The following is a 27,500-nucleotide window of genomic DNA, read 5'->3' as shown; positions in this document are numbered from 1 at the left end:
GTTACAGTATGTACATTAATTATTTTTGATAGTGTATTTGTTTAGAAAACTGACGACTATAATAGAAGTGTATAATAATATAACAGTGTTATAAATTAGTCTGGTCTAAACATCCTCTGGTCTGTTGGCTGGGAGAGGACCATACTCCTGCCTGAAGTTGAGGTATGCTACCTGCAGCGAGAACGGGTTGAGGCAGCAGGCATCAAAGCCGGGATGGAGCGTCAGGCAGGTAATGTCCGTGGCCGGGACTAAACCCTCAACTAGAGCCCAGTAGGCATCCACCTCTCGACAACACATGCTGTCCACCGCCGACGCCATAGCCTCACAATGTCCGCACAAGCACCTAGCCAACAAAACGACTATGTGCTAGTGCTAACCTGCTTCTCTTAATACATCCGTGGCTCTGATGGACTCCACAGCTGTCTGAGCGTTAAAATCTTTGGTTGTAGAATATCACAAGACAAAACGTTGCTGGCTTAAATTAAGACAATCTACATGTATGTTTAATCTAAAACATGGTCGAAAGTATGTTTGCTAAAGCAGATTTTTTGTATAACACCAATGTACTAGCCTAGATGAACCAGAGTTAGCCACCATACTACACAGTAACTCACAAAGTCACTTGCCCTATTCCGCCACTGGTTCGCAACTCTACTTCTCTCTTCTGCCCATTGTTCCTCCCCCTGATCTCCCCTATCTTCCCCCTGACCTCTATCTCTTCTAGGAGGCTCATAATTATAGGCCTGTGGGCCATCATAGGCATGCTCGCCAACGTTGGAGAGCTCGGGTTTCTTCATCCACGTCCATTGTAATTTGAGCATGAACTTGACCAGACTCCTCGCTACGTCACTTCCCGGTCAGTGATAGATAGATGCGGAAGTTATTTTATCACAATTTGATCTCAAAATATCGTTTATGGCGGTTATATATTCCTCCAGTTTTGAAAGTATAGTTGTTTATCATTAATACACACTATGCTGTATAGGGGTGTCCAACCTGCACATTGCTCTTTAAACAGCCTTATATACACTATTAAGACACCGCTATTTAACAGACATCTTCCTGTCCCGCAGATACATAACGTGGAGAAATACATGAATAACAAACAGCTAATATCTCCAGATCATCTCCGTAAAGATCTTTTTAACATATCGTCCTTGTTTCAACAATCAAAGGTAAAATAACAGATCTCAACTGAGCACATTGAGAGCTTCTGGGGCTCCCCGATGGTTTTCATCAAGACACAGAAATCATCTCATCACTTCTAAAAGCGTCAATACATGCAAACAAAGACTCAAAGAAATGTACAAAAACGTTTAGAAAAGCAGATAGATATCGAAGAAAGGGACATGTTTTTATAAAAGCAAAAAAGTAAGAAAAAGCAACAAAAACGTGTAAACAAATGAAAAAAGACAACAATCATCTCTCAGCTACAAACATGGAGACTAAATAATTATTATATTATTTAAGAGTTAAAACACAGAATTTAACCTTAAATGACTTCTGACTATTTCAGTTTACACAACTCAGCAGAGAGTGTGTGTGTGTGTGTGAGAGAGTGTGTTTGTGTGTGTGTGTCATTGTGTGTGTGTTTGTGTGTGTGTGTGAGTTTGTATGTGTGTGTGTCGTGTGTGTGTGTCCACCTGTGTGTGTGTTTGTGAGAGTGTGTGTGTGTGTGTGTGTGTGTGTGTGTGAGAGAGTGTGTTTGTGTCATTTTGTGTGTGTCAGTGTGTGAACGTGTGTGTGTACATGTGTGTCCACGTGTGTGTTTGTCTGGGTGTGTGTATGTGCATGTGTGTGTGTGTGTCCATGTGAGTGTGTCCGTGTGTGTGTGTACGTGTGTGTCCACGTGTGTTTGTGTGTGTCATTGTGTGTATGTGTGTGTGTCCATGTGTGTGTGTGTGTTTGTGTGTGTGTGTGTCAGTGTGTGTCCGTGTTTGTGTGCGTGTGTGTGTGTTTGTGTGTGTGTGTGTCAGTGTGTGTCCGTGTTTGTGTGTGTGAGAGATGTGTGTGTGTGTGTGTTTGTGTGTGTGTGTGTCCGTCTGTGTGTGTGTGTGTGTACGTGTGTGTCCATGTGTGTGTGTGTGTGTGAGAGAGTGTGTGTGTGTGTGTCCATGTGTGTGTGTCCATGTGTGTGTGTGTGAGAGAGTGTGTTTGTGTATGTGTGTGTGTGAGAGAGTGTGTTTGTGTATGTGTGTTTGTCATTGTGTGTGTGTGTGTGTGTGAGTCAGTGTGTGTGTACGTGTGTGTCCATGTGTGTGTCCGTGTGTGTGTACATGTGTGTCCATGTGTGTGTATGTGCATGTGTGTGTATGTGTGTGTGTGTCCATGTGTGTGTCCCGTCTGTGTGTGTGTGTGTCTAAGTGTGTGTGTCCACGTGTGTGTTCCACGTGTGTGTGTGTGTGAGAGAGTGTGTTTGTGTGTTTTTTTTTTTTTTTTTTTTTTTTTTTTTTTTTTTGTGGGTGTGTGTTGTTGTGTGTGTGTGTGTGTGTGTGTGTGTGTGTGTGTGTGTGTGAGTAGTGAAAGCGTCAAAAGCTTTCAATAAAAAACACCGTAAATAAACATTGAAAATGTATCAAAAAGCATCAACAAAAGTCTTGAATGAGTCAAAAAATTAAAAAAGCATCAAAATGCAGAAAAAAGCCTCGAGGAGTGAAGGAACCAGAAAATATTCTCATTTAACAAGCTGCAATTTAGAGAAGTTTTCCTCTTTTTTTAAAATAAAAAACTGACTCAGAATGACAGAATTTAACCCTTAAATGACTTCTGTCTATTTCAGTTTACACAACTCAGCAGAGGCTCCATCAGACCAACCATAAAACCTATAATAAACCCCTAGTCCAGCATAGAGGGGCTGAGTGAATGTGGTCTGGACTCTGTGGAGGAGAGTCATGGTTTCAGAGACGCTGTAGAAGGACAGAATACCTGCACTGTGATCCAGGTACACTCCTACTCTGGAGGACTCAGGACCTGAGACGGGAGTTTGGACTTTGTTGGACCAAAATGTATAACTGTTGTCGTCACAATCTAACGCCCAAGATTTGTCATTTCGTCCAAATCCACATTCCTCCGACCCCCCTGCTCTGCTGATATTCTTGTATGCGACTGCTACATAAACTCCTAAACCTCTCCACTCCACCTCCCAGTAACAACGTCCAGTCAGACTCTCTCTACTCAGGACCTGACACCACAACCCACTGAATCTGTCTGGGTGACTAGAATAAGACTGTTGTTCCCACATTAATGTTGCTTTCCTGTTCCCCTCAGATAATAACAGCCGTGTGTTTACTGTGTTTGGATCCAGTGTGATGTCACGTGAATATTTTAAGAATCCAGCTCTGGTCTTGGGCTCTGGTTGTGGCAGTAAAACGTCCACTTCAGTCCCTGTCAGTGAGACAGTTGTCCACTCCTCTCTCAGGACGTCCTGTAGTTTATCTCTGACTTCTGACACGGCCGCTGTCACGTCCTCAAAGTAGTACAGAGGACGGATATGGATGCTGGATGCTGATTGGCTGAGTGGTGACAGTGAGGGGTAGTTGTGTAGGAACTGGCTGTGATCCTCTGTGTGTGAGAGCCTCTTCAGCTCAGCGTCTTCCCTCTTCAGCTCAGTGATCTCCTGCTCCAGCTTCTCCTGAAGCTCTTTGACTCGACTCTCTTCCCTTTTCTGCTGGGATCTGACCTGCTGCTTCACATCAGAGCTTCTTTTCTCCAGGAGACGGATCAGCTCGGTGAAGATCTTCTCGCTGTCCTCCACTGCTTTATCGGCGGCGCGATCGATGGCCTCCGCCTGCTGTTGAAGCAGCTTCACATCTTTCTCTCTGTCCTGGATTCTCTGCTGGATGGTCTGTCGACTCCCCTCGAGCTTTTTCTGCCTCTCAATCCTTTCTTCTGCAGCCGAGATTGTATTGTGGCCTTTATGTTTGTCCATTAAGCAGAGATAACAGATAAGCTGCAGATCAGTCCGGCAGAAAATCTTCATTACCTCATCATGACGAGAGCAGACGTTCTCCTGGAGCTTCTTGGACGGCTCCACCAGCTTGTGTTTCTTTAACTGAGCTACATCGTAATGAGGCTGAAGGTGTTTCTCACAATAAGAGATCAGACACACCAGACAGGACTTGATGGCTTTGAGTTTTCTCCCGGTGCAGACATCACAGGCCACATCTTCAGCTCCAGCATAGCAGTGATCAGCAGGAGCAGCTTGGAGTCCAGTCTTCTTCAGCTCCTCCACTAAATCTGCCAACATGGTGTTTTTCACCAGTACAGGCCTCGGTGTGAAGCTCTGCCTGCACTGAGGGCAGCTGTACATTTCCTTCTCATCCCCTTCATCCCAGAAGCCTTTAATACAGTTCATGCAGTAGCTGTGTCCACAAGGAATAGTCACCGGATCCTTCAGTAGATCCAGACAGATGGAACAAGAGAAGGTTTCCCGGTCCAGCTGAACTCCTTTCTGCGCCATTTCACCTCTCGCTCAGTGACAGCAACTGTCTGACTGTCTTGTGTCTCACTTCCTGAGAAGTGAGACTAGTCTGAGCTCTGATGTAATAACAGCATGTGATACGCTGTTGTACTTCCCCCAGCATGTTGGTTACACCCATCTGCAAACTGTAGCTCTGAAGGGGAGGGAACAAGGGAATATGATCACAGAGTGGAGCAGAGGAGGAGGGATGGGTTATCAAGTTCTGCTTCATTCCTGGAAGAGGAGCTGAGAGATACGGCATGCCATACTTCATTATGAAAGATAGTAGAATCACGGCACAGCCAAATGGAATGCCAAAATTTTCCTGATGTTTTTCGCTTCGCTTTTCTATTCCAACTCTGTATATCTGTTTTATACTGTTCTCAAGTTTTGCATATTCTGTGAGTTTTGAGTTCTGAAGGAAAAGTATGCGATATGAACGAAAATGACTGACAACAGAGCTCATTTCATTTAAAAACTCTGCTGACTTCAGCTTTTAGGAGGTAAACTTTTCTTAGAATCAGAGGGTTTGAGACGGCTCCCCAGTCTACTAAATGACTTGTTGTCCTGTAATTGCCGATTAAAAGTTTATGTTAAGCCACAATCATCCGGGTAAACAGAATCAGAGTAAAATTTAATGACCTTGAATCTACCCTGGTTGAGTGTGGTAACTAAATCCGCCACACAATCTCAGGTAAGAAAAACAGGCTCACCACCTGTCGGGTTAAAGTCAGACAGCAGATACAGTAACAGGAATAGAGAAGCCTATTCATCCAGGTGTAACGCTTAGAAGTTGTTCATTATCGTGAATCCTTATTCTTCACAAACTGTTCTCCGGCGAACTCCCAACAACCACGGCTGATAGATCTGCCTTTGTACAATCTTCGGGCTTTTGAAGCTGAAGGTTGTCAGAGCTGCAATCACGTGACTGTGACCTGCTTAAGTGAGAGAGGTATTATATGATCTCAACGCCAGATGGGAGAAATTTTACACTACGCGGAGGGAAAACTAGTTTACCAGAGAGTTTCTGATTGAAGAACAAAGATCTTCACTAAAACCCAAATTGTTGCTCCTGAATCAATTAAAAATCCAATTTTCTTCCCTTGTATAATTAACACCATGCTAAGGCAATTTGGTATACACACCAGACAAACACATTGAATACATATTTTCCAAAAGTTATTTCTGTTAACCGTCCTGTTTTTTCGTCTAATTTGATCTGTCTATTGTGTAGGGTGTGTTTGTAGCGTGCAAAAGCATGTCTTCATTGCAAGCATGTGTGTATGTATGCGTGTATGTCTGTATAAACTGTTTTTAGGGATCTGGCAGTCCCAGAATCGGGAGAGTGCAGAGCTAGTTTCATATTCACGAGCGCTTCAATAGCTTTGGCAGCAAAGTCTTACAGTGACATCAGGAACGTATACAGACATTTTAGGTGACAGGCTCAAGTAAAAATCCCAATCGTTAACACTAAACTGAACAAGCTGCTATTCTGTTCATTTTACATGAAAACAGCACTGCACTAAAAAAAACTTTTCTTGAGGGATAAAAGCAGATGCAGCCTTAGGTGATGTACAGTAGATATTGGTTGTCAGGTTTCATGCAGTCAGAGGCAGGGCTGATTACAGACTACGCCTCAGTGAGGTCATTTAGCCACACTGTAATTAACAAAGTGGTTACGTCAGTTGCATCATTCAGAAATTCTCAATCTGTCCGGTGTGGAGGTTAAACCAATGTTAAAAGTGCACATTAAATCACTACCTAAACCAAATAAGTGGACATAATCATACACCAAGAATTGTTTTTTCCATGTACAGGAGAGAGGAACAGAGAATTGTTTCTCTTACTGTTTGACCTGCAGCCCCAATTGACCAAATAGAATGACCAAATAATATTCAGTGTCAAATCTTTAGCTCTAATAATCAAGTTATGTTATGTGGTGGAACCCCTTTAACTTTACACTCAGTAGTAGGCATTTTCTTCTAGGTTTCAGAAGATAACATACTATAATGGTTTAACTGAATAGATTGTTTTTCAGAACTTTCTAACCTATCAATTGTCCCTAATAGCAAAACAAAAACAGTTTATCAGTGCAAAGCATTTTTCATTGCATGGCGAACGGTGTGTCTGTGTGTGTGTGTGTGTGTGTGTGTGTGTGTGTGTGTGTGTGTGTGTGTGTGTGTGTGTGTGTGTGGGGGTGTCAGCACTACCTTCTTATCAGCTGTTGGACTCAGTCAAACAGAGGGACAGGTCGTTGTTCTCTGTCTGAGGTGTTTTTGCTTTTCTTCGGGCAGTTAACTACCCAATGTCCAAAGTCCTTGCAGTACCAACACTGGTCTGGTTCTAGGGCTCATCATTTCGCCCGCCGTACCAGCGCGCCCTCTTCTGGCTCGACCCATGCCTTCGGGAGCTGCCTTTCGGTCCGGCCTCCATATGTTGCCCACCAGCCTGTTGTAACATGTAGACAAATGCTTCAAACATGGTTTTCTCAGCATTACTCGTTGGTCTTTCCCCGATGCAGGTGTGACGGATGCTGTCGGTCCTGTCAGAGAGTTGAGTCTGTGTCCCTCTTCGTCCTCTCCGTTTCTCCAGCTCGTCTTCCTGGTTTTTTAGAGAGAGCTCAGAACATGGGCTTTGGTTAGAACTGATCAGGAGGTTGTTGGTGCATGTGTGTTTTTGCATTCTTTTCCTAGATCACTATTTTATCTATATCTTAAAAACATTCTTTGTTTTCCTGTACCCAGTAGCTTTAAATCCTCTGTCTTAATTGTTGATTTTCCCATTAATTTTCTTTCTATCCATCCATCCATCCATCTTCGTCCGCTTATCCTGGGTGTGCGGGGAGCCGCTCAGCAGGGGGACCCCAAACTTCCCTTTCCCAGAGCAATACTAACCAGCTCCCGGACTGCGGGGGGATCCGGCGTTCCCAGGCCCGGTTGGAGATATAAACCCTCCACCCAAGCCGGTGGGTCTTCCGGGGCCTCCCGCTCCCAGCTGGACGATGCCTGGAACACCTCCCTAAGGGAGGCGGCTCCGGGGCATCCCTCACCAGATGCCCGAAAACCTCACAACTGGGCCTTACCGACGAGAAGCAGCGGCTCTACTCCGAAGCTCCTCACGGATGACTGAGCTTCATCCTATCTCTAAGGGGAGACGCCAGCCACCCTCCTGAGGAAACCCATTTCGGCCGCTTGTACCCTGGATCTCATTCTTTCGGTCATGACCCAGCCTTATGACCATAGGTGAGGGTAGGAACGAAACTGACCGGTAGATCGAGAGCTTAGCTTCAGCTCTCTTTTCTTTCACAACAGGGTGCGATAGATTGAATGTAATGCACCACACCAACTCCACCCGATTTCCCGACCAATCCTCCCCCCCATTGTCCCCTCACTCGCGAACAAAACCCCAAGGTACTTGAACTCCTTCACTTGGGGTAAGGACTCATTCCCTACCTGGAGAAGGCATTCCATCGGTTTCCTGCTGAGAACCATGGCCTCCGATTTAAGGTGCTGATCCTCATCCCAACCGCCACACCTTCGACACCTACGAACCGATCCAGTGAGTGCTGAAGGTGCCAGGCCGATGATGCCATCAGGACCACATCATCTGCAAAAAGCAGCGATGAGCTTACCGAACCGCAACCCCTCCCCACCTACACCTCGATATCCTGTCCATAAATATTACAAACAGGGATTGGTGACAAAGCGCAGCCCTGGCGGAGGCCAACCCTCACCTGAAACGAATTCCGACTTACTGCCGACTTTCTACTTCTTCTAAAATCTTCCTTTAAACCTTCTCAGTGTCTTATGCAGTCAAAGCTCCGTTCTGGAAAGCCAAACACTTTTGACCAGTAGGCCTATGACAGACACGTATAACCTTCCGTCCTTGGGCCATATTTATGAGTAATTTCACCAACTATGGGTCCAGTTGTATCACTGGAACGGGGAATTTCTTCTTCCATGATTGACCCTTGGCCCTTATAGTATACTATGTCTTGGTCGAATCAACTTATTAGTCAAGTAACTTGACCTATTTAGTATGTTTTGTCTTGTTGCAGTCTGTCTCTAAATAATCAAGAGGCTCTTCTTTAGAGTATAGACTATTTGTCTTGTTGGGAAACTTGTATGAAAAACCCAGTGCGACCCTGCATTTAAAATCTCTTAAATAGTTAACTATTTTATTTACTCTGCAGTCCGCCTCTTTAATCAGGAGATTCATTTTTTGCCAGGCTAGCCTACTGTTGCTGCCAGATTCTCTTACTGGTCTTGTCCGATCAATCAATTGTTTTATCACCATATGAGAATTCAATCATAAATATGTCCGTGTCTGCCAAAGATGTCATTCATAACCTCAGTTATATCTTTTTCCTATCTAATAACCCAAAAATACCAATACTCACTTCCCAAAAGTCAGAATTAGTTTCATTTATTCTCTTTAGTTAAGAGAATGATTTCCCAATTATTCATTACTTAATTCGTTTAGCAATGGTTGCTTGTTTAGAATGTTTGTTCAAAACATTGAATTCACAATCCAATTGTAATTAATCAATTTGATCTACTACACCGTTCTGCAAATCTCCCTGTTCGTTTTGGACGGAGTGGAAAACAGTCGAGAGACGCTCCGCGGTCCTAACCCTCTTCTCTCTCTGAAAACCTTTTTAAAGGTTTAGAGGTATGAGGCAGGCGATTTTTTGATCCCCCTGGATAGCCAGTCATCAGGCGACCCAACGGAGCTCTTTTCTCTGTTAACTCATCCATCCTGCCGACAACGCCAAACTGGGGTGGAAGTTTTCCTTGAAGCAGCAGAGTTAGTGATATCCATGATAAAATCAAAACGAATAACGACTGTTTGAGAATTAGACCAAAGTTTGGTCTTTGAGTATTTATTTACATTTGCAAATGGAGAAATACAGTTTCAAAGGGTACCACAGCACAACTGAAAATGTCTTTCTAACCTAAAGTCTAAACATCCAAACATCATATAGTGAAGAAACTCCGTTCAAGCCACCCCTCTCCAAATATGTTTAGCATGCTCATAGTTGAAAAGAGGACATCATTAATAGTCACACCATTCGAATCCCCCCTTCCCTCTCTGTTCTCTGTTCAACATTAGCCTAAACAACAGTTTATCTCAGGAGGCAGAAGGAGAGACACGGTTTATGGCCTTCTTCACTTTGTCTGCCAAAGTTAACCAAAATGAGAACTTAGAGTTCTCAAAAATAAAACTACTAGGCTGAGAGTTCATGGCTGCAGCTGTCCCTCTCTGGTCTTTAATAGTCTAAGAGGAAGGAGCAGGATTTTGTGGAGGTTTAAAACAATCTTTAAACAAATGGTTAAAATCATTAATCAATAATGGTTAAAATAAAATTTGCCACCACAAAACGTCGAAAAAATGAAAGTCCCAACAATCAGCTCTTAAGCTACAAACATGGAGACTAAATAAGTCAAAGAGTTAAAACACAGAATTTAACCCTTAAATGACTTCTGTCTATTTCAGTTTACATGACTCAGCAGTTTGTGTGTGTGTGTGTGTGTGTGTGTCAGTGTGTCCGTGTGTGTGTGTGTGTGTGTGTGTGTGTGTGTGTGTGTGTGTGTCAGTGTGTCCATGTATGTGTGTGTGTGTGTCATTGTGTGTGTGTTACGTTGTGTGTGTGTGTGTGTGGGAGTGTGTTTGTGGGTGTGTGTGTTTCTGTGTGTGTGTGTTTGTGTGTGTCAGTGTGTTTGTGTGTGTGTGTGTGTCATTGTGTGTGTGTGTGTGTGTGTGTACATGTGTGTGTATTGTGTGTGTGTGTGTGTGTGTGTGTGTCAGTGTGTGTGTATGTGTGTCCACATGTGTTGTGTTTGTGTTTGAGTGTGTGTGTGTCAGTGTGTGTCCATGTGTGTGTGTTGTAGCGAGCGGCGTCAACAATCTTTCAATAAAAACCACCGTATAAATAAACATTGAAAATGTATCAAAAATCATCAACAAAAGTCTTGAATGAGTCAAAAATTAAAAAAGCATCAAAATGCAGAAAAAGCCTCGGGAAGTGAAGGAACCAGAAAATATTCTCATTTAACAATCTGCAATTTAGAGAAGTTTTCCTTTTTTAAATAAAAAAAAGACTCAGAATGACAGAATTTAACCCTTAAATGACTTCTGTCTATTTCAGTTTACACAACTCAGCAGAGTCTCCATGAGGCCAACAAACCCTTAGTCCAGCATAGAGGGGCTGAGTGAATGTGGTCTGGACTCTGTGGAGGAGAGTCATGGTTTCAGAGACGCTGTAGAAGGACAGAATACCTGCACTGTGATCCAGGTACACTCCTACTCTGGAGGACTCAGGACCTGAGACGGGGAGTTTGGACTTTGTTGGACCAAAATGTATAACTGTTGTTGTCACAATATAACATCCAAGATTTGTCATTGTATCCAAATCCACATTCATCCGACCCCCTGCTCTGCTGATATTCTTGTATGCGACTGCTACATAAACTCTTCCTCTCCTCTCCACCTCCCAGTAACAACGTCCAGTCAGACTCTCTCTACTCAGGACCTGATATATGTCAGTGAATCTGTCTGGGTGACTAGAATAAGACTGTTCCCACATTAATGCTGCTTTCCTGTTCCCCTCAGATAATAACAGCAGTGTGTTTGCTGTGTTTGGATCCAGTGTGATGTCACGTGAATATTTTAAGAATCCAGCTCTGGTCTTGGGCTCTGGTGGTGGCAGTAAAACGTCCACTTCAGTCCCTGTCAGTGAGACGTTTGTCCACCCTCTCTCTCAGGACGTCCTGTAGTTTATCTCTGACTTCTGACACGGCCGCTGTCACGTCCCTCCAAAGCAGCTCAGAGGACGGATATGGATGCTGGATGCTGATTGGCTGAGTGGGGACAGTGAGGGGTAGTTGTGTAGAAACTGGCTGTGATCCTCTGTGTGTGAGAGCTTCTTCAGCTCACGTGCCTTCCCTCTTCAGCTCAGTGATCTCCTGCTCCAGCTCCTCCTGAAGCTCTTTGACTCGACTCTCTTCCCTTTTCTGCTGGGATCTGACCTGCTGCTTCACATCAGAGCTTCTTTCTCCAGGAGACGGATCAGCTCGGTGAAGATCTTCTCGCTGTCCTCCACTGCTTTATCGGTGGCGCGTCGATGGCCTCCGCCTGCTGTTGAAGCAGCTTCACATCTTTCTCTCTGTCCTGGATTCTCTGCTGGATGGTCTGTCGAGCTCCCCTCCAGCTTTTTCTGCCTCTCAGTCCTTTCTGCTGCAGCTGAGACTGTGTCGTGGCCTTTATGTTCGTCCACAGAGCAGAGATAACAGATAAGCTGCTGATCAGTACGGCAGAAAATCTTCATTACCTCATCATGACAGAGCAGACGTTCTCCTGGAGCTTCTTGGGCCGGCTCCACCAGCTTGTGTTTCCCAAAAGCAGGAGATTCAAAATGAAACTGAAGGTGTTTCTCACAGAAAGAAGCCAGACATTGCAGACAGGACGTAATGGCTTTGAGTTTTCCTCCCGGTGCAGACATCACAGGCCACATCTTCAGCTCCAGCATAGCAGTGATCAGCAGGAGCAGCTTGGAGTCCAGTCTTCTTCAGCTCCTCCACTAAAGCTGCTAACATGGTGTTTTTCACCAGTACAGGCCTCGGTGTGAAGCTCTGCCTGCAATGAGGGCAGCTGTACATTTCCTTCTCATCCCCTTCATCCCAGAAGCCTTTAATACAGTTCATGCAGTAGCTGTGTCCACAGGGAATAGTCACCGGATCCTTCAGTAGATCCAGACAGATGGAACAAGAGAAGGTTTCCCGGTCCAGCTGAACTCCTTTCTGCGGCATTTCACCTCTCGCTCAGTGACAACGACTGTCTGACTGTCTTGTGTCTCACTTCCTGAGAAGTGAAACTAGTCTGAGCTCTGATGTAATAACAGCAGTGATACGCTGTTGTACTTCCCCAGCATGTTGGTTCCACCCATCTGCAAACTGTAGCTCTGAAGGGGAGGGAACAAGGAAATATGATCACAGAGTGGAGCTGGCTGTGTTTGAGAGGAAGAGGAGGGAGGGGTTATCAAGCTTTGTTCATTCCTCCAAGAGGAGCGCTTTGAGAGAAAGACTGGGTGTGTTGCAATGCCCATACTACCATTAGTATGACAGGGAAAAATATAGTATAACCCAATACATATAATGTCAATAGAAGAATGCCAAAAATGTGTCCTGATGCACCCGGTTGCATTTTGCAGTCTGCAAGCCAGCGTGCTTTTCTTCCTCTTCCCCTTTCCGTGACCTTTCCTGTGTTCCTGCTTATCTGCACCTTTAACCCATAAAGGCCTGAACCAATTTTATGACTCAGCTTAACTTTCTGTGCATCAGAGACATTCCTTGAACCTCTTCCTCAATTGATATTGAATAATATGACACCTTTAGGTAAAATACATGTCTGAAATAATAGAAATATCTCTTCATTAAGTTGAATAAAAGTTTATATTGTTGACAATAATTCAACCACAGTCCTTGACAGAATCAGAGTAAAATATAAAGTGACCCTTAAAGAGTTTCTGTATCTTGGGGATACAGTCATTTAACAGGCTGTAGGGGAAGGAGCTATAGGGGGAGGGGCATTATGTGGTTGCAGTTGATGAGAAACACTGATGGGGTGATGGGTAATTTAATCAGGTCATGTGATTTTATGCCAACATTCAAAACATTTATATCAAAATCCAAAATGGCAGCATAGGTGAACAAAGACACTTTCCATGAGGTAAGTGTTTTTATATTTTCCACGATTATGATATTTTAGAGTGAGTTGTTTTAGAAAATAGTTTTTTAAGTTCTAGTTTTTATTGTTATTGTTGTTTTTTTTAAAATAATTTTAAAAATTTGATCATCAGGCATTGAATGCCTGTATCTTGGGGATACATTGCCCATATCAAAAGGTATTTAACAGGGCTGATCACTCACAGATATATTTATGTTTTGAGGCCTGTTCTCTACAGATATTGAATAGTATAAAGGTGTGCAACTTTGATTACCGTTTTATTTTACTCTCAAATGTGTATTATTGATGAATTCAACAGTGTACACGTTTTCAAGGAATTTCTGTCAGCAGTTTCTACAGTACAAGAAAGAGAGAGGTGAAGTCTGTAGTTTTGCCACCTGATGGTTCATCAGATTTAGAGGAGGGATCCAGTGAGGAAGTCGAGGAAGATGAGCTGTATAGGCCTACAGAGGGACAGTGTGAGGATGACAACAGCAGCAGTGACAATTTGAATGGCAGCTCTAGTGATGAGGCCGAGGAAGGAGCGAAGCAGAATAAACAAGCAAACCAGAATAAACGAGGGAAGATGTTTAGGTCATGATTAGAGGAGTATTTCAAATTGTTAGGTGAAAGATGTAGTGGTTTTGCTGTACATATTGTATCTGTGTGTCCACATGATGTGTGTTATGGTGATATATGTTAGTAAATGAGTGGAAGGAAGAGGGAAGGGAACCCCCTTGCAAATACTTTCTCTATTTTACACACACACACACACAAATAATTTAGCTAATTAATTGTTCATGAAATGTTTTAAAAGTTGTCATATGGACTATAATAAAAAGAATACATTGCAAATTGTTACCCTAAATGGGCAATGTATCTCCGGGAGATACAGAGTGTAACTTAGAAAATAAATATATTTTGAAAAAAACATGAACTGTGTCATTTTAGTCTGGATATATAAAAAATTAGCAATGAGTCATTTTTCCATGAAATTTATTTAAGCTTGCCCCTTTAACAATAACTGGTTCTTATTCTCTCTCAAACACCTGAGTGAAACTTAAGCCCTGTTTACACAACAACGCTCGCAAGTGAAAACGACAAAATATTTCATCAGATTTGCCTTTTGTTTAGGACGGCGATGGCGTTTTGGGACTTAAAATGAAAAAGTCTGCTCCGATCTGCTCACGGTAGTTTAGTGAGAATCAGAATCAACATGTGAGAATGAGATAAACTCACTTTCAGCATCGTGAGCGAAACTAAAACAGAAATAAGACAAGAACATAAAAAATCATGCTTGAATGTAATTTTGCCATTACACAACTCTAATATCTTCTGACTTCTTCTTTATTTAATTCCAGTTTAGTTTGTTTCAGATGGATTTCGGTTCGTAGTGTGTGGCAACCCAGGGCGGCGGAACGGCAGATTCACAATGAACATAGGGGACAGAGACAGTCGGCTTAAACAGAAAGTGTTCTTTAATGAAGCAGCTCGGGAAAACAAAGGTAATGGTACAAACTGCAGCTGTGGTTTCTTCCCATCTGGGGTAGGTCAGCCTTTACAAGGTGTAGTCCTGGGAGGATTTAAACAGAGGGAGAGGTTAGTCTTTTCCTGGCCAATTTCCTCGTTGACCATCAGCTCCCAACGTGTTGCTCCTCTGGGCCTTTGTTGCTCACTGTCTCCCTCTCTCCCTGCAGCCTGGGGCTGGCTCTCTTAACACCTCCCTCTGATTACCTGATGGGCTGCAGGTGTGACCAGTGCCAGGTGCCAAGTGGCTGCAGCACCTGCACAGGCAGATAGACTCCCTCAATCACTTCCCCCAGTCTGAGCCTATGTACCCGTGCCCTGTGCTGGACTGGCTGACCCGTTTCCCCTGGTTTGCCACACACCCCTTCCACCAGCTCCAGGCAGGGGCCGAGAGCGACCACAAACCCACATTCCTCCCTCCTAGAGAGGGCATCTGCATTCCCGTTGGCTCTTCCCGACCTGTGCACAACAGTAAAATTAAAGTTTTGCAACTCCAAGAACCACCTTGTGATTCGTGCGTTAGTATCTTTGGCGGTTGCCATCCATTTAAGTGGTGCATGGTCAGTTACCAGTGTGAACTTTCTGCCAATGAGATAGTACCGCAGCTTGGTTAGGGCCCATTTAATAGCCAGGCATTCTTTTTCCACTGTAGAATAATTCTTTTCATGTTTTTGCAACTTACGGCTAATATACATCACAGGGTGTTCCTCCCCCCCTCTGGCCTGAGATAGCACGGCACCAAGCCCCGTCCCCGAGGCATCGGCGTGGACCACAAACGTGTCCTCAAAGTCCGGTGTATGCAGGACTGGCTCTGTGCATAGGGCCTTCTGAAGGGTGGTGAATGCCTCCTCTGCCTCGACACTCCAGAGGACATGGTGTGGGTGGCTCTTCCTTGTCATCTCATGTAGAGGGGCTGCAATGGTAGCAAAGTGAGGGATAAAACACTGATAATAACCCACAAGGCCCAGGAATGTTTTCACTTGCCGCTTAGTTGCTGGCTTAGGCCAGGTGGTTATGGCCTCCACCTTTCGGAGCTGGGGCCTCACACTGCCCCTCCCGATGGTGTAGCCGAGATATTCTGCCTCCTCAAGACCCAGATGACACTTTTTGGGATTGGCTGTCAGGCCGGCATGTCGTAGAGCTCCCAGGACTGTTCCCAGGTGGCCAAGATGGGTGGTCCAGTCAGGGCTATGGATTATTATGTCATCTAGGTAGGCGGCGGCATACTCACGATGAGGGCGGAGTATCTGGTCCATCATGCGTTGGAACGTAGCTGGCGCTCCATGTACGCCAAAGGGCAGCACTCTGTAGTGATACAGACCGTCTGGAGTAGAAAAGGCTGTCTTTTCCTTGGCTTCCTCAGTGAGGGGGACCTGCCAGTATCCTTTGGTAAGATCAAGAGTAGATACAAAACGGGCAGGGCCTAATCGCTCGATTAACTCATCCACTCTAGGCATGGGGTAAGCATCAAACTTAGAAACTTCATTCAACTTTCTGAAATCATTGCAGAATCTAGCAGTGCCGTCTGGCTTGGGAGTCAGGACGATTGGGCTGGACCAGGCACTACGTGACTCTTCTATAACACCCATTTCCAACATCTTTCTCACCTCCTCTTTAATGGTGGCCCTCTTGGCCTCTGGGATTCGGTAGGGACGGAGCCTCACCCTCTTTCCTGGTTCTGTGATTATGTCGTGTTGGATCACATTCGTTCGGCCAGGTCGGTCAGAGAAAACGTCTTTAAACTGACTGGTCAGTTCTACCAGGTCTTGACGGTGGACAGGGGTCAGCTGGGAGCCCAAAGGCACCTGTGAAGAGTCAGAACCTGGGACTTCAGCTGTTAACGATGTCATCGGCACACAATCAGGGACATGCCATTTCTTAAGAAGGTTTACATGGTAAATCTGGCAGGTCTTTCTTCGACCCGGTTGTCTCACCTTGTAGTTGACCCCACCTACTTTCTCCACCACCTCATAAGGCCCATGCCACTTTGCCAAGAACTTGCACTCTGCAGTCGGTATGAGGACAAGGACAAACTCACCAGGCCGGAATTCCCGCACTTCAGCATTCCGGTTGTAGACCCGGGCCTGGGCTTGTTGGGCTTGCTGCATATGCTCCCGTACTAGTGGCCATATTTTAGCCATCCTCTCTTGCATCTGGTCCACATACTCTATGACGGAGCGGTGGGGCGATGGTTGTTGCTCCCAAGCCTCTTTAGCCAGATCCAGCATGCCTCTGGGTCTCCGTCCATACAGCAACTCAAACGGAGAAAACCCTGTGGAGGCTTGGGGAACTTCTCGTATGGAAAACAAGACAAAAGGTATTAGTTGGTCCCAATTTTTCCCATCCGCATCAATGACTCTCCTCAGCATCTGTTTGAGGGTCTTATTAAACCGCTCTACAAGGCCATCCGTCTGTGGGTGATACACTGACGTTCTTATTTGACTCACTTTTAACAGTCTGCACATCTCCTTCATTACCCGAGACATGAAGCAGCTTCCCTGATCCGTCAAGACGTCCTCTGCAATGCCAACTCGACTGAAGAGGAGAAACAATTCTCGGGCAACAGCTTTAGCGTTAGCAGTACGTGAATGGGATGGCCTCTGGGTAGCGAGTGGCATAATCCATGATGACTAGTATATACCGGTGCCCCCTACTGGACTTTGGCAGGGGACCTACTATATCCATTGCCACTCTCTGGAAAGGGGTGTCAATTATAGGTAAAGGGATCAAGGGGTTCCGATATGCTACCTTAGGGGCTGTCTTCTGGCACTCCCTGCAACTTCTGCAATAATCCTGGACTGCCCGTTTGACCCCTGGCCAGTAGAATCTACCCAAAATTCTGTCATAGGTCTCTCCACCCCCAAATGAGCCCCCCAAAAGATGTGAGTGGGCAAGGTACAAAACTTTGGGAACATAGCATTTTGGGACTAGGAGCTGATCAACAATGAGTTCATCCCGCTTAACCACCCTATACAAGAGGCCCTTTTCACAGAAAAATGTGGAAAAACAAGTTGACTCACCCCCTCCACACGTCTCCCACGACCACTACGTTCTGTCTGGCATGTTCCAAGTTGGCGTCATCCAACTGGGCAGTCCCAAACTTCCCTTTTCCCGCTCCTGTTAACCCTTCGGAGAGGGGAAACTCGGAAAAAACCTCTGAAAAAACTTCCTCTGATGAGGTCTCGTCCGGTCCCGGGTTTTCTTTTCCTAGGTCCTCTACCGGAACCCGAGCTTCTTCAGCGGTTTCTTCATCAGATGAAAGGGAGGACCCCGAGGGTGCTGCACAGGCGTGTACCAACTTTGTTTTTCGGTGTCCCAGGGGCTTCTTCTTTTTACTGCTTCTCCTTGGACCCTCGGTTCTGTGCTCCCACAACCGCCAAAATATAGGGCAGTCCCGCCCAATCAACACTGGTACGGGCAACTTTTCTACCACGCCAGCCTCGACCTCAAAGGTACCTCTCGTGGTCTGCACCTTGATGTGGGTTGTGGGATAATCCCGCGAGTCTCCATGGATGCAGGACACCGGGATGTTGGGCCCACTGGGCCCAGTGGTCAACTCTGGCCTGATAAGGGTCACGGAACTCCCCGAGTCCAGCAGGGCCTCTGCGTCCCGGATCCCAATCCTAACTGGCAGCTTAGGGGCCTTTAGGCCTTCATGGGCCCAACAGGTGGTGAGGTAGCTGCCACTCTTTTGGGTGGAGTCCATTGGTCCAGCTGTGGGCATTGATTCCTCATTGTTGGCACAATTCCAAGCTAAATGACCCTCTTGTCCGCAGGTAAAACATTTCCGGCGGTCGTAGTTCACCAGAGGTCGACGCCGGGGGGGTGACCTAGGCCGCCCCATCTGGGTGGTCTGGTGTTGATTCTGTGCATCCACATCCCCCTTCTTCAGTCTTGTCTTGTCTTGTCTGGGCTCGGAACGGCTTGGGCGCGGGTTCTCCATCCGGCTGCCTTGCATAAGCTCCGTGGTGACCTGGTGGTTCTCCAACAGCGCTATCAGTTCATCCACTGTCCTTGGGCTGCTTTGGGAGGCATGTCGTTTTGCGTCTGCTGGGAGAGCTCTGATGCACCTGTCCATTACAACCCTGTCAAGGGCTGAGGGTCCATCGCCGGTGGTTAGCCAGCCACGGGTCAGGCGTATTAGCGCAGCCACCTGTGGCCGTACAGGGGCAGCGCTGTCATAACTCCAGGAATGGAACCGCTGCGCCCTTGTCTGGAGATTGTGGCCATAATGAGCTAAGATGGCTGCCTTCAATACATCATAATTATTCACATCTGGGAGTGCAAGGTCCCGACAGGCTTTTTGAGCTTCACCGGTTAAGAAAGGAGCCAGGATGCCCGCCCACTCGGCTTTCGGCCAACGCTCTCTCCCTGCTGTCCTTTCAAACACCTCGAGGTAAGCCTCAATGTCATCTTCACCTCCTTGCTTGGTCAGCACTTTACTGGGTTCCGTAGGTTTCTCTGGCTTCATCAAATGCTGGCCGAGCGCAGTCATAGCATCTTGTAAGGCCACCAGGCTTTGGGCCTGCTGGGTTTGGGTCCGGACAAGCTGGGCCAGCACATCCTCCATAGCAAAGCTGTGTCTCACCCTCTGCCTATGTCATTGTGAATCGTTAGCGATGGAACGACATTGCCCGCATTCTCCACCAAAATGTGGCAACCCAGGGGACGTGAACGGCAGATTCACAATGAACATAGGGGACAGAGACAGTCGGCTTAAACAGAAAGTGTTCTTTAATGAAGCAGCTCGGGAAAACAAAGGTAATGGTACAAACTGCAGCTGTGGTTTCTTCCCATCTGGGGTAGGTCAGCCTTTACAAGGTGTAGTCCTGGGAGGATTTAAACAGAGGGAGAGGTTAGTCTTTTCCTGGCCAATTTCCTCGTTGACCATCAGCTCCCAACGTGTTGCTCCTCTGGGCCTTTGTTGCTCACTGTCTCCCTCTCCCTCTGCAGCCTGGGGCTGGCTCTCTTAACACCTCCCTCTGATTACCTGATGGGCTGCAGGTGTGACCAGTGCCAGGTGCCAAGTGGCTGCAGCACCTGCACAGGCAGATAGACTCCCTCAATCACTTCCCCAGTCTGAGCCTATGTACCCGTGCCCTGTGCTGGACTGGCTGACCCGTTCCCTCGGCTGGTTTACGCAGTAGGTACAAGCAGCAGAATAATTACTAATAGGTTGATAACCTTTAAAGGCAAAAACACAAAAAGAAATATGCATTTACATTACTTTAATGCTGACACACCAACCAGATTATCGGCCGTGGGACAGTCCGGTGACTCGAGTCTGTTCGGTGTGTTCTGTCGCCATCGTCTGTCGTGGAGCCGCCGCCTTCATTTGGGCCGATTTGACTTGTTGAATCAGAAGGCGGGCAGTCGGACTCAATGTCCAATCTGATTGGTGGAGGGCTAACCTGGAAATGAAGAGCCTGATTCGCGCCCTCAAAATCTGACGAAAATCTTTTAATCTGACCTTTGTTGATCTGAAATGAAGACAGATTCAGCAACTGCATCACGGCCTATTTCTCTCTAAAATGTTTTCAGAAACACGTTTCGGAGAACTATTTTAGTACAATATGAGATCGTATTCTGAATGAAGACGCCATTATGCTCTGTTGTTAAATCCGGGAGAAGCCACGTGCGCGTTCGTCCAATCAGCTGCTGGTTTTCATTTCTTGGGCGACAGTACAGATTACGCGCCCACGCTGCTATGGAGACGCTAATACCCGTCTCGCAGAACGTGACGCTCAAGTCAGCGTTGCTCGGTGTGTTCTGAGGCACTTTTGGACCAACTTCGGGGAGGCTGATCAGTCCGACTGGCTTTTCTGCCAACGGTCGGCTGTCTGGTTGGTGTGTCAGAGCCTTAAGTCAGGACATTTTCTAATTAAATATGTCATTTTATTGTAACCACATTATGAATAGCAATTGGAATAAATTAAGTTTAAGGAGAAACTTCTCCCAGCAAAAACAAACAAACACTGACAGGCTCAAGTTTCATTAACAATATAGACCTTTTTCACGTCAGACATGTTGACATATCACAGTAGGAAAAGCACAGGTATTCAATCCCATTACTGATGGCTGCATTCCACTTAGGAGAGGCCCTGGTATTAAACCATTGCTGATGGCTGCATTCCACTTAGGAGAGGTCCTGGTATTAAACCATTGCTGATGGCTGCATTCCACTTAGGAGAGGCCCTGGTATTAAACCATTGCTGATGGCTGCATTCCACTTAGGAGAGGTCCTGGTATTAAACCATTACTGATGGCTGCATTCCACTTAGGAGAGGTCCTGGTATTAAACCATTACTGACGGCTTCATTCCACTTAGGAGAGACCCTGGTATTAAACCATTACTGATGGCTGCATTCCACTTAGGAGAGGTCCTGGTATTAAACCATTGCTGATGGCTGCATTCCACTTAGAGAGACCCTGGTATTAAACCATTAATGATGGCTGCATTCCACTTAGGAGAGGTCCTGGTATTAAACCATTAATGATGGCTGCATTCCACTTAGAGAGGTCCTGGTATTAAACCATTACTGATGGCTGCATTCCACTTAGGAGAGGTCCTGGTATTAAACCATTACTGATGGCTGCATTCCACTTAGGAGAAGTCCTGGTATTAAAACATTACTGATGGCTGCATTCCACTTAGGAGAGACCCTGGTATTAAACCATTAATGATGGCTGCATTCCACTTAGGAGAGGTCCTGGTATTAAACCATTACTGATGGCTGCATTCCACTTAGAGAGGCCCTGGTATTAAACCATTACTGATGGCTGCATTCCACTTAGGAGAGGTCCTGGTATTAAACCATTGCTGATGGCTGCATTCCACTTAGGAGAGGTCCTGGTATTAAACCATTGCTGATGGCTGCATTCCACTTAGGAGAGACCCTGGTATTAAACCATTACTGATGGCTGCATTCCACTTAGGAGAGGTCCTGGTATTAAACCATTGCTGATGGCTGCATTCCACTTAGAGAGACCCTGGTATTAAACCATTAATGATGGCTGCATTCCACTTAGAGAGACCCTGGTATGAAACCATTAATGATGGCTGCATTCCACTAAGGACAGACCCTGGTATGAAACCATTACTGATGGCTGCATTCCACTTAGAGAGAGGCCCTGGTATTAAACCATTACTGATGGCTTCATTCCACTTAGGAGAGGTACTGGTATTAAACCATTACTGATGGCTGCATTCCACTTAGGAGAGGTCCTGGTATTAAACCATTGCTGATGGCTGCATTCCACTTAGGAGAGGCCCTGGTATTAAACCATTACTGATGGCTGCATCCCACCCTTAGAGAGGCCCTGGTATTAAACCATTACTGATGGCTGCATTCCACTTAGAGAGGCCCTGGTATTAAACCATTGCTGATGGCTGCATTCCACTTAGGAGAGACCCTGGTATTAAACCATTACTAATGGCTGCATTCCACTTAGGAGAGGTCCTGGTATTAAACCATTGCTGATGGCTGCATTCCACTTAGGAGAGACCCTGGTATTAAACCATTACTGATGGCTGCATTCCACTTAGGGAGAGGTCCTGGTATTAAACCATTACTGATGGCTGCATTCCAACTTAGGAGAGGTCCTGGTATTAAACCATTACTGATGGCTGCATTCCACTTAGGAGAGACCCTGGTATTAAACCATTACTGATGGCTGCATTCCACTTAGGAGAGGTCCTGGTATTGTGATGCTGACTCACTGAAATATCTTACTGGGACACTTGATGGAACTGAGCCATCATTAAGGTTATCAATTTCAGCTGTGCTTTTCCTACTATGACAAGTCAAAATGTTTGCTGTGAAAAGGTCCATTGGAATTAATATATTAACTGAAAACTGTACATTTCAATACAATATGAAAGGAATCAATGGTCCATTAGACTGCCATCAATCATTGCTTCCTAAATAGCATTAGCAAATCAGACAATTGGTTCCAAATTTCAACACAAATAAGCACTTAACAACTGGCAACAATTTTACACAAACAATGTCCATTTCCCTACCGGGTTACATCTCCACTGTTCTCAAATGATGAGCTGAATGTGTCCCAAACCTTTCACCACCTGCCCTCACTAAGGTGCACCAGTTTAAATGTTCCCTAGGGAAACACAAGCTAATGATGAGTTCCAACAATGCGTTCACTTCTGCCCTGCTGGTGTTTTATCTTGCAAGGAAGTTGAAAAGGTTAATGCTTATGTTGTTTACTGTCTCTTGAAGCAACAGTGTGTGTGTGTGTGTGTGTGTGTGTGTGTGTGTGTGTGTGTGTGTGTGTCGGTGTCTGTGTGTGTGTGTGTGTGTGTTGGTGTCGGTGTCTGTGTGTGCCTGTGTGTGTGTGTGTGTCTGTGTGTCGTCGTGTGTGTGTGTGTGTGTGTGTGTTTGTGTGTCTGTGTGTCTGTGTGTGTGTGTCTGTGTGTGTGTCTGTGTGTCTGTGTGTGTGTGTCTGTGTGTCTGTCTGTGTGTGTCTGTGTGTGTGTGTGTGTCTGTGTGTCGTGTGTGTGTGTCTGTGTGTCTGTCTTGTGTGTGTGTGTGTGTGTGTGTGTCTGTTTGTGTGTGTCTGTGTGTGTGTGTGTGTGCTCACATTATGTTCCAGACTTTGAGATTCTCACTTAGTTAGAATCTGAATCTACATGTGGGAATGAGATAAACTCCCTTTCAGCATTGTGTGAGAAACTTAACCCTTGTGTTTTCCTCCCGTCAACAATGCACTAGTTGTCCTCCGGGGCAAAATTGACCCGGTCTGTTTTGCCAGTTTATAAAGCATGAAGTATAAATTATCACCAAATTCTGTGTTACATCTTCTTAACAACTTCTTTCCAACCTATTATCACTACTTTTACACCTATTTATTTTATATATGGTCAAAAAAACACATTTATATCAAATTATACCTAATTTCTGAGTTAAAACAAGCTGAAATTATGAATTATTTTGACTAACAGTTGAGATCAATGGGAACATATGTTGATGGGTTATCACAGAATGGTATAAGTCAAAGTTTAGTGAAGATACTGTTTTGAAACTATTTCAATTGAAGTATAAATTATCAACCAAATCTATTTTACACCTTCTTAACAACTTCATTCCAACTCATTACCACTAGTTTTACACTTATTTTGGGAATTTATGGTGAATAAACTTTATTTACATGAAACAATACCTAAGTTTTGGGGGTAAAATAAGCATAAATTATGAATTATTTTCATTATAGTTAAGATCAGATGAATTTATGTTTGTGGATAATCACTGACTGGTATATGTTAGTGATTAGTCAGGATATGGTTTTGAAACCATTTTATTATTTTTAATGTCAGCCAATAATCACACCTCATTTGCCTCATTGCCTCATGTATAAACATGGGGCAATGTAAGACAATCTTTCCACAGTAAATAACCATGCTGCCTTTTGAACTTATATAAAACCAAAAGATATTTTTGATGGGGAATTCATCTCAACCCTTATGAAATCTATTTTATAATATTTAATAGTTTATTGATGTTGTGTATTTTTGTTCTCAAGTATGGTTTTATTAATTAGATATTTTTATACTTGGCGCGAAGGTTGTCTGGCACCTCAGGGATGCAATCCTAGTGTTTCTGTGTTCGGTTGATGTATTTGCTTCCTAAGAAGGGGATCAGCCCATTTAAACAGCTAATGTCAGCATTTAAAGAAAAGAAATAGAAATATCATATAAAGAGCCTCAAAGAGGTTTAGTGATTTATCCACTAAAAGCTTGCGTACACTGGTTTTCACGGACACTTTGTGATGTATAAAAAATTAACTTGACGCGGAGAATGTGCGGGCCATCCGCGAAAGTCTGTTCTGGCTCTGTAACGTGGCGAATTTCTAACTCTAAAGTGCCGAAAATCACTGAACATTACAAATAAAAGTTTCCACTACAGCTACTGGCATACGTCTGTGACGTTGTCTATAAAAAACATAATTATATCTGCTGATACTCCATAAAAGTTTGATCATATTATGTGGGAAATTGTTTCACATCTTTCACACTATCAACCATTTAATTTGCAGGCTACTTAACCTCTGTTAAACATGAGGTCGGGAAATAAATGATGAATCCACTTAGAAAATACTTTCAGTCTTCCTCTGGATTTCCCATAGATGAAATATCTTACTGGTAACAAAAGATCGGCACGGAAAATGCAGTAGTGTCTGTGAGTCTTTAGTTGCTGAGGCTCAGACATCCATGGTGCCCAGGAGGCAGGACACACGGATCCATCTCCCCAGGAACAAACGCTGTGTCTGCAGTACAAGGTGTACCCGGTCCACCAAACACTGGGCTGTCTTGACTGCCTTAATTCTGCACATATTTCTGTTACTGTAGTCCTATTTCCTATTTCATTATTTCATCCATGCGTGGTGCAACGGATCCGTGCGTACTGTCTCCTGCCGTGGAGACGCTGGCCTCACTAACATCTCCTCCTCTGAGTCTGGTCTCACTAACATCTCCTCCTCTGAGTCTGGTCTCACTAACATCTCCTCCTCTGAGTCTGGTCTCACTAACATCTCCTCCTCTGAGTCTGGTCTCACTAACCTCTCCTCCTCTGAGTCTGGTCTCACTAACATCTCCTCCTCTGAGTCTGGTCTCACTAACATCTCCTCCTCTGAGTCTGGTCTCACTAACCTCTCCTCCTCTGAGTCTGGTCTCACTAACATCTCCTCCTCTGAGTCTGGTCTCACTAACATCTCCTCCTCTGAGTCTGGTCTCACTAACCTCTCCTCCTCTGAGTCTGGTCTCACTAACCTCTCCTCCTCTGAGTCTGGCCTCACTAACATCTCCTCCTCTGAGTCTGGTCTCACTAACTTCTCCTCCTCTGAGTCTGGTCTCACTAACATCTCCTCCTCTGAGTCTGGCCTCACTAACCTCTCCTCCTCTGAGTCTGGTCTCACTAACATCTCCTCCTCTGAGTCTGGTCTCCCTCGCTGGACTCAGTTTCACTAACCCTACCAATACTTAATAAATAAAATGAATAGCATTACATCAGTGAGTCCAAACTGCTTATTATGCATAGTTTGGACTGATGCTGAGATGCATGTTGTTCTGTAACAGGTGTGGTGCTGACACTATTCTCTTCATTTCCACTTCGACATTAAACTTTATTTTTTCTGCCATGGTTCGGTGCATTAACCGCCCGGTCACCATTTGCCTCTCTGGGCATTTTCTTTTATTTCTTATCCAAGATGACAAACCTCCAAACAGAACATTTTTGTCTCTCCTCCACCTCTGCGATCAGCACTTCAACCTCAGTCAGTGAAGTTTTTATTTTTATCTTCTGCAGCGGGATAACCCGTTGTGATTGGACAAAGAATGACGCGGAGGCGCATTTATAGTAATTTCCATATTCATGTATGGGAGGAGGCAAGGCGGGGTCGGTCACTCATTCATGTGCTCAATTCCACGTGGATTGTCATGTTTAAAGGAAAGGTGAGCAGGACCTGGCGTACGACCGGTTTTATACATGGGAATATTTCTGTTTTCAAGTTTGGGCCGTCAACATCTTCTGGTATGAAAGCTGCGCAGTCTTTTATACATGAGGCCCCTGGTGGCTTCCTGGGTAAAAAGTGACCTGATCTGCTTTGCGTGTTTATAAAGCATAGACAATTATAATTAATCACTCAAATCTGTGTTGCTACTTTGATTCAACTTCATTCCAATTCATCTCAACTAGTTTTACACTTATTCTTTTCTATTTATGGTCAACAGACCTCATTTACATGAAAGTATACCTACATTCTGAGTAAAATCAGTTGAGATCGTTAGTTGTGTTTGAATTAATGGCTGGTATGTGACAATTATTATATTCCCAGGTTAAAATGAACTGATGCAATTGTATTCACAAAAAAGGAGAGCTACCGCGAAAATACATTTGAAAGCCTACTTGTCCCTATTTAGGAAAAGACACATCAAAGGTGTTCCCAACAAGCTTACAAAGAAGCTGTGTCTGTATGCTTCAGTATTTGTGTTGTGTGTGTGCGGTGTGTAAAGGTGCATGTGTTTGTGTGTACATGCCGCATTACGTTCAGGTAATGTGTAAGTTCGTACATTTTTATGTCAGACAGCTCAATAGTGATATAATAGTAATTCCAGCTGTTTGTGTGTGTCTCTATGTGTTTGCGGGCACGATGTGCACATCGCAGTTTTTGTACAGGTCCGCGGTGTGTGCTGTTCATCTGCTGAAAAAAAAAGAACAGTAGTGCATCCACAATGCAACGGGTGTGTGTGTGTGTGTGTGTGTGTGTGTGTGTGTGTGTGTGTGTGTGTTCATCTCCGGAAATTAGAGGCTTAATCGATATTTCTCAGGCCGATGCCGATGCCCCATCTTTGAATCAGGTCGGCCGCATCGCATAAATGCCGCCGATTATTTGGTCGTGATATTTGTTTGTTTTACTTCTATTTTGAAAGCATGAAATTCTAACACTCAATAAGTACTTAAGATACAAAATTTCAACAAGTTCTATTGAACACTTGAACACCAATTCAGACTCAGGGAGTACTTACATTAAACATGTATAATGTAAAACATATACGTTTAAATAAAACCGGTAAGAAGAAAGAAAGAGTAAATTTTACCGGGTAAACTTTTCAATTTAAAAGATAAAGTTTAGTGCACTTAGCAGCATTTATCAAACAGCTGAGAACAATAAAATAAATTGACCATTTTTTAAAGGGTGATAGAATGATTATATAGGGTATTTCACACTGTTCCTTATGGTCTCCCGCTACCATGCAACTGAACGAAGCATTACCGAT

General features: G+C 44.7%; 1 protein-coding gene across 1 annotated transcript in view; it reads right to left on the bottom strand.

The window, feature by feature from the left end:
• Positions 1-2,543: 2,543 nt before the first annotated feature.
• LOC120571441 (tripartite motif-containing protein 16-like) overlaps positions 2,544-27,500 on the bottom strand; it is a 60,772-nt gene continuing 35,815 nt past the window's right edge. The window contains exon 2 of the mRNA XM_039820383.1: positions 2,544-4,613. Coding sequence (XP_039676317.1) covers positions 2,771-4,459 — 1,689 coding nt within the window. The 5' untranslated portion in view covers positions 4,460-4,613 and the 3' untranslated portion in view covers positions 2,544-2,770. The remainder of the gene's footprint in view (positions 4,614-27,500) is intronic.

Source organism: Perca fluviatilis, chromosome 13, assembly GCF_010015445.1.
Source record: "Perca fluviatilis chromosome 13, GENO_Pfluv_1.0, whole genome shotgun sequence".
Taxonomy (NCBI): Eukaryota; Metazoa; Chordata; class Actinopteri; order Perciformes; family Percidae; genus Perca; species Perca fluviatilis.
The sequence above is the reverse complement of the archived record's forward strand: the minus strand, read 5'-3'. Positions and strand labels throughout refer to the sequence as shown.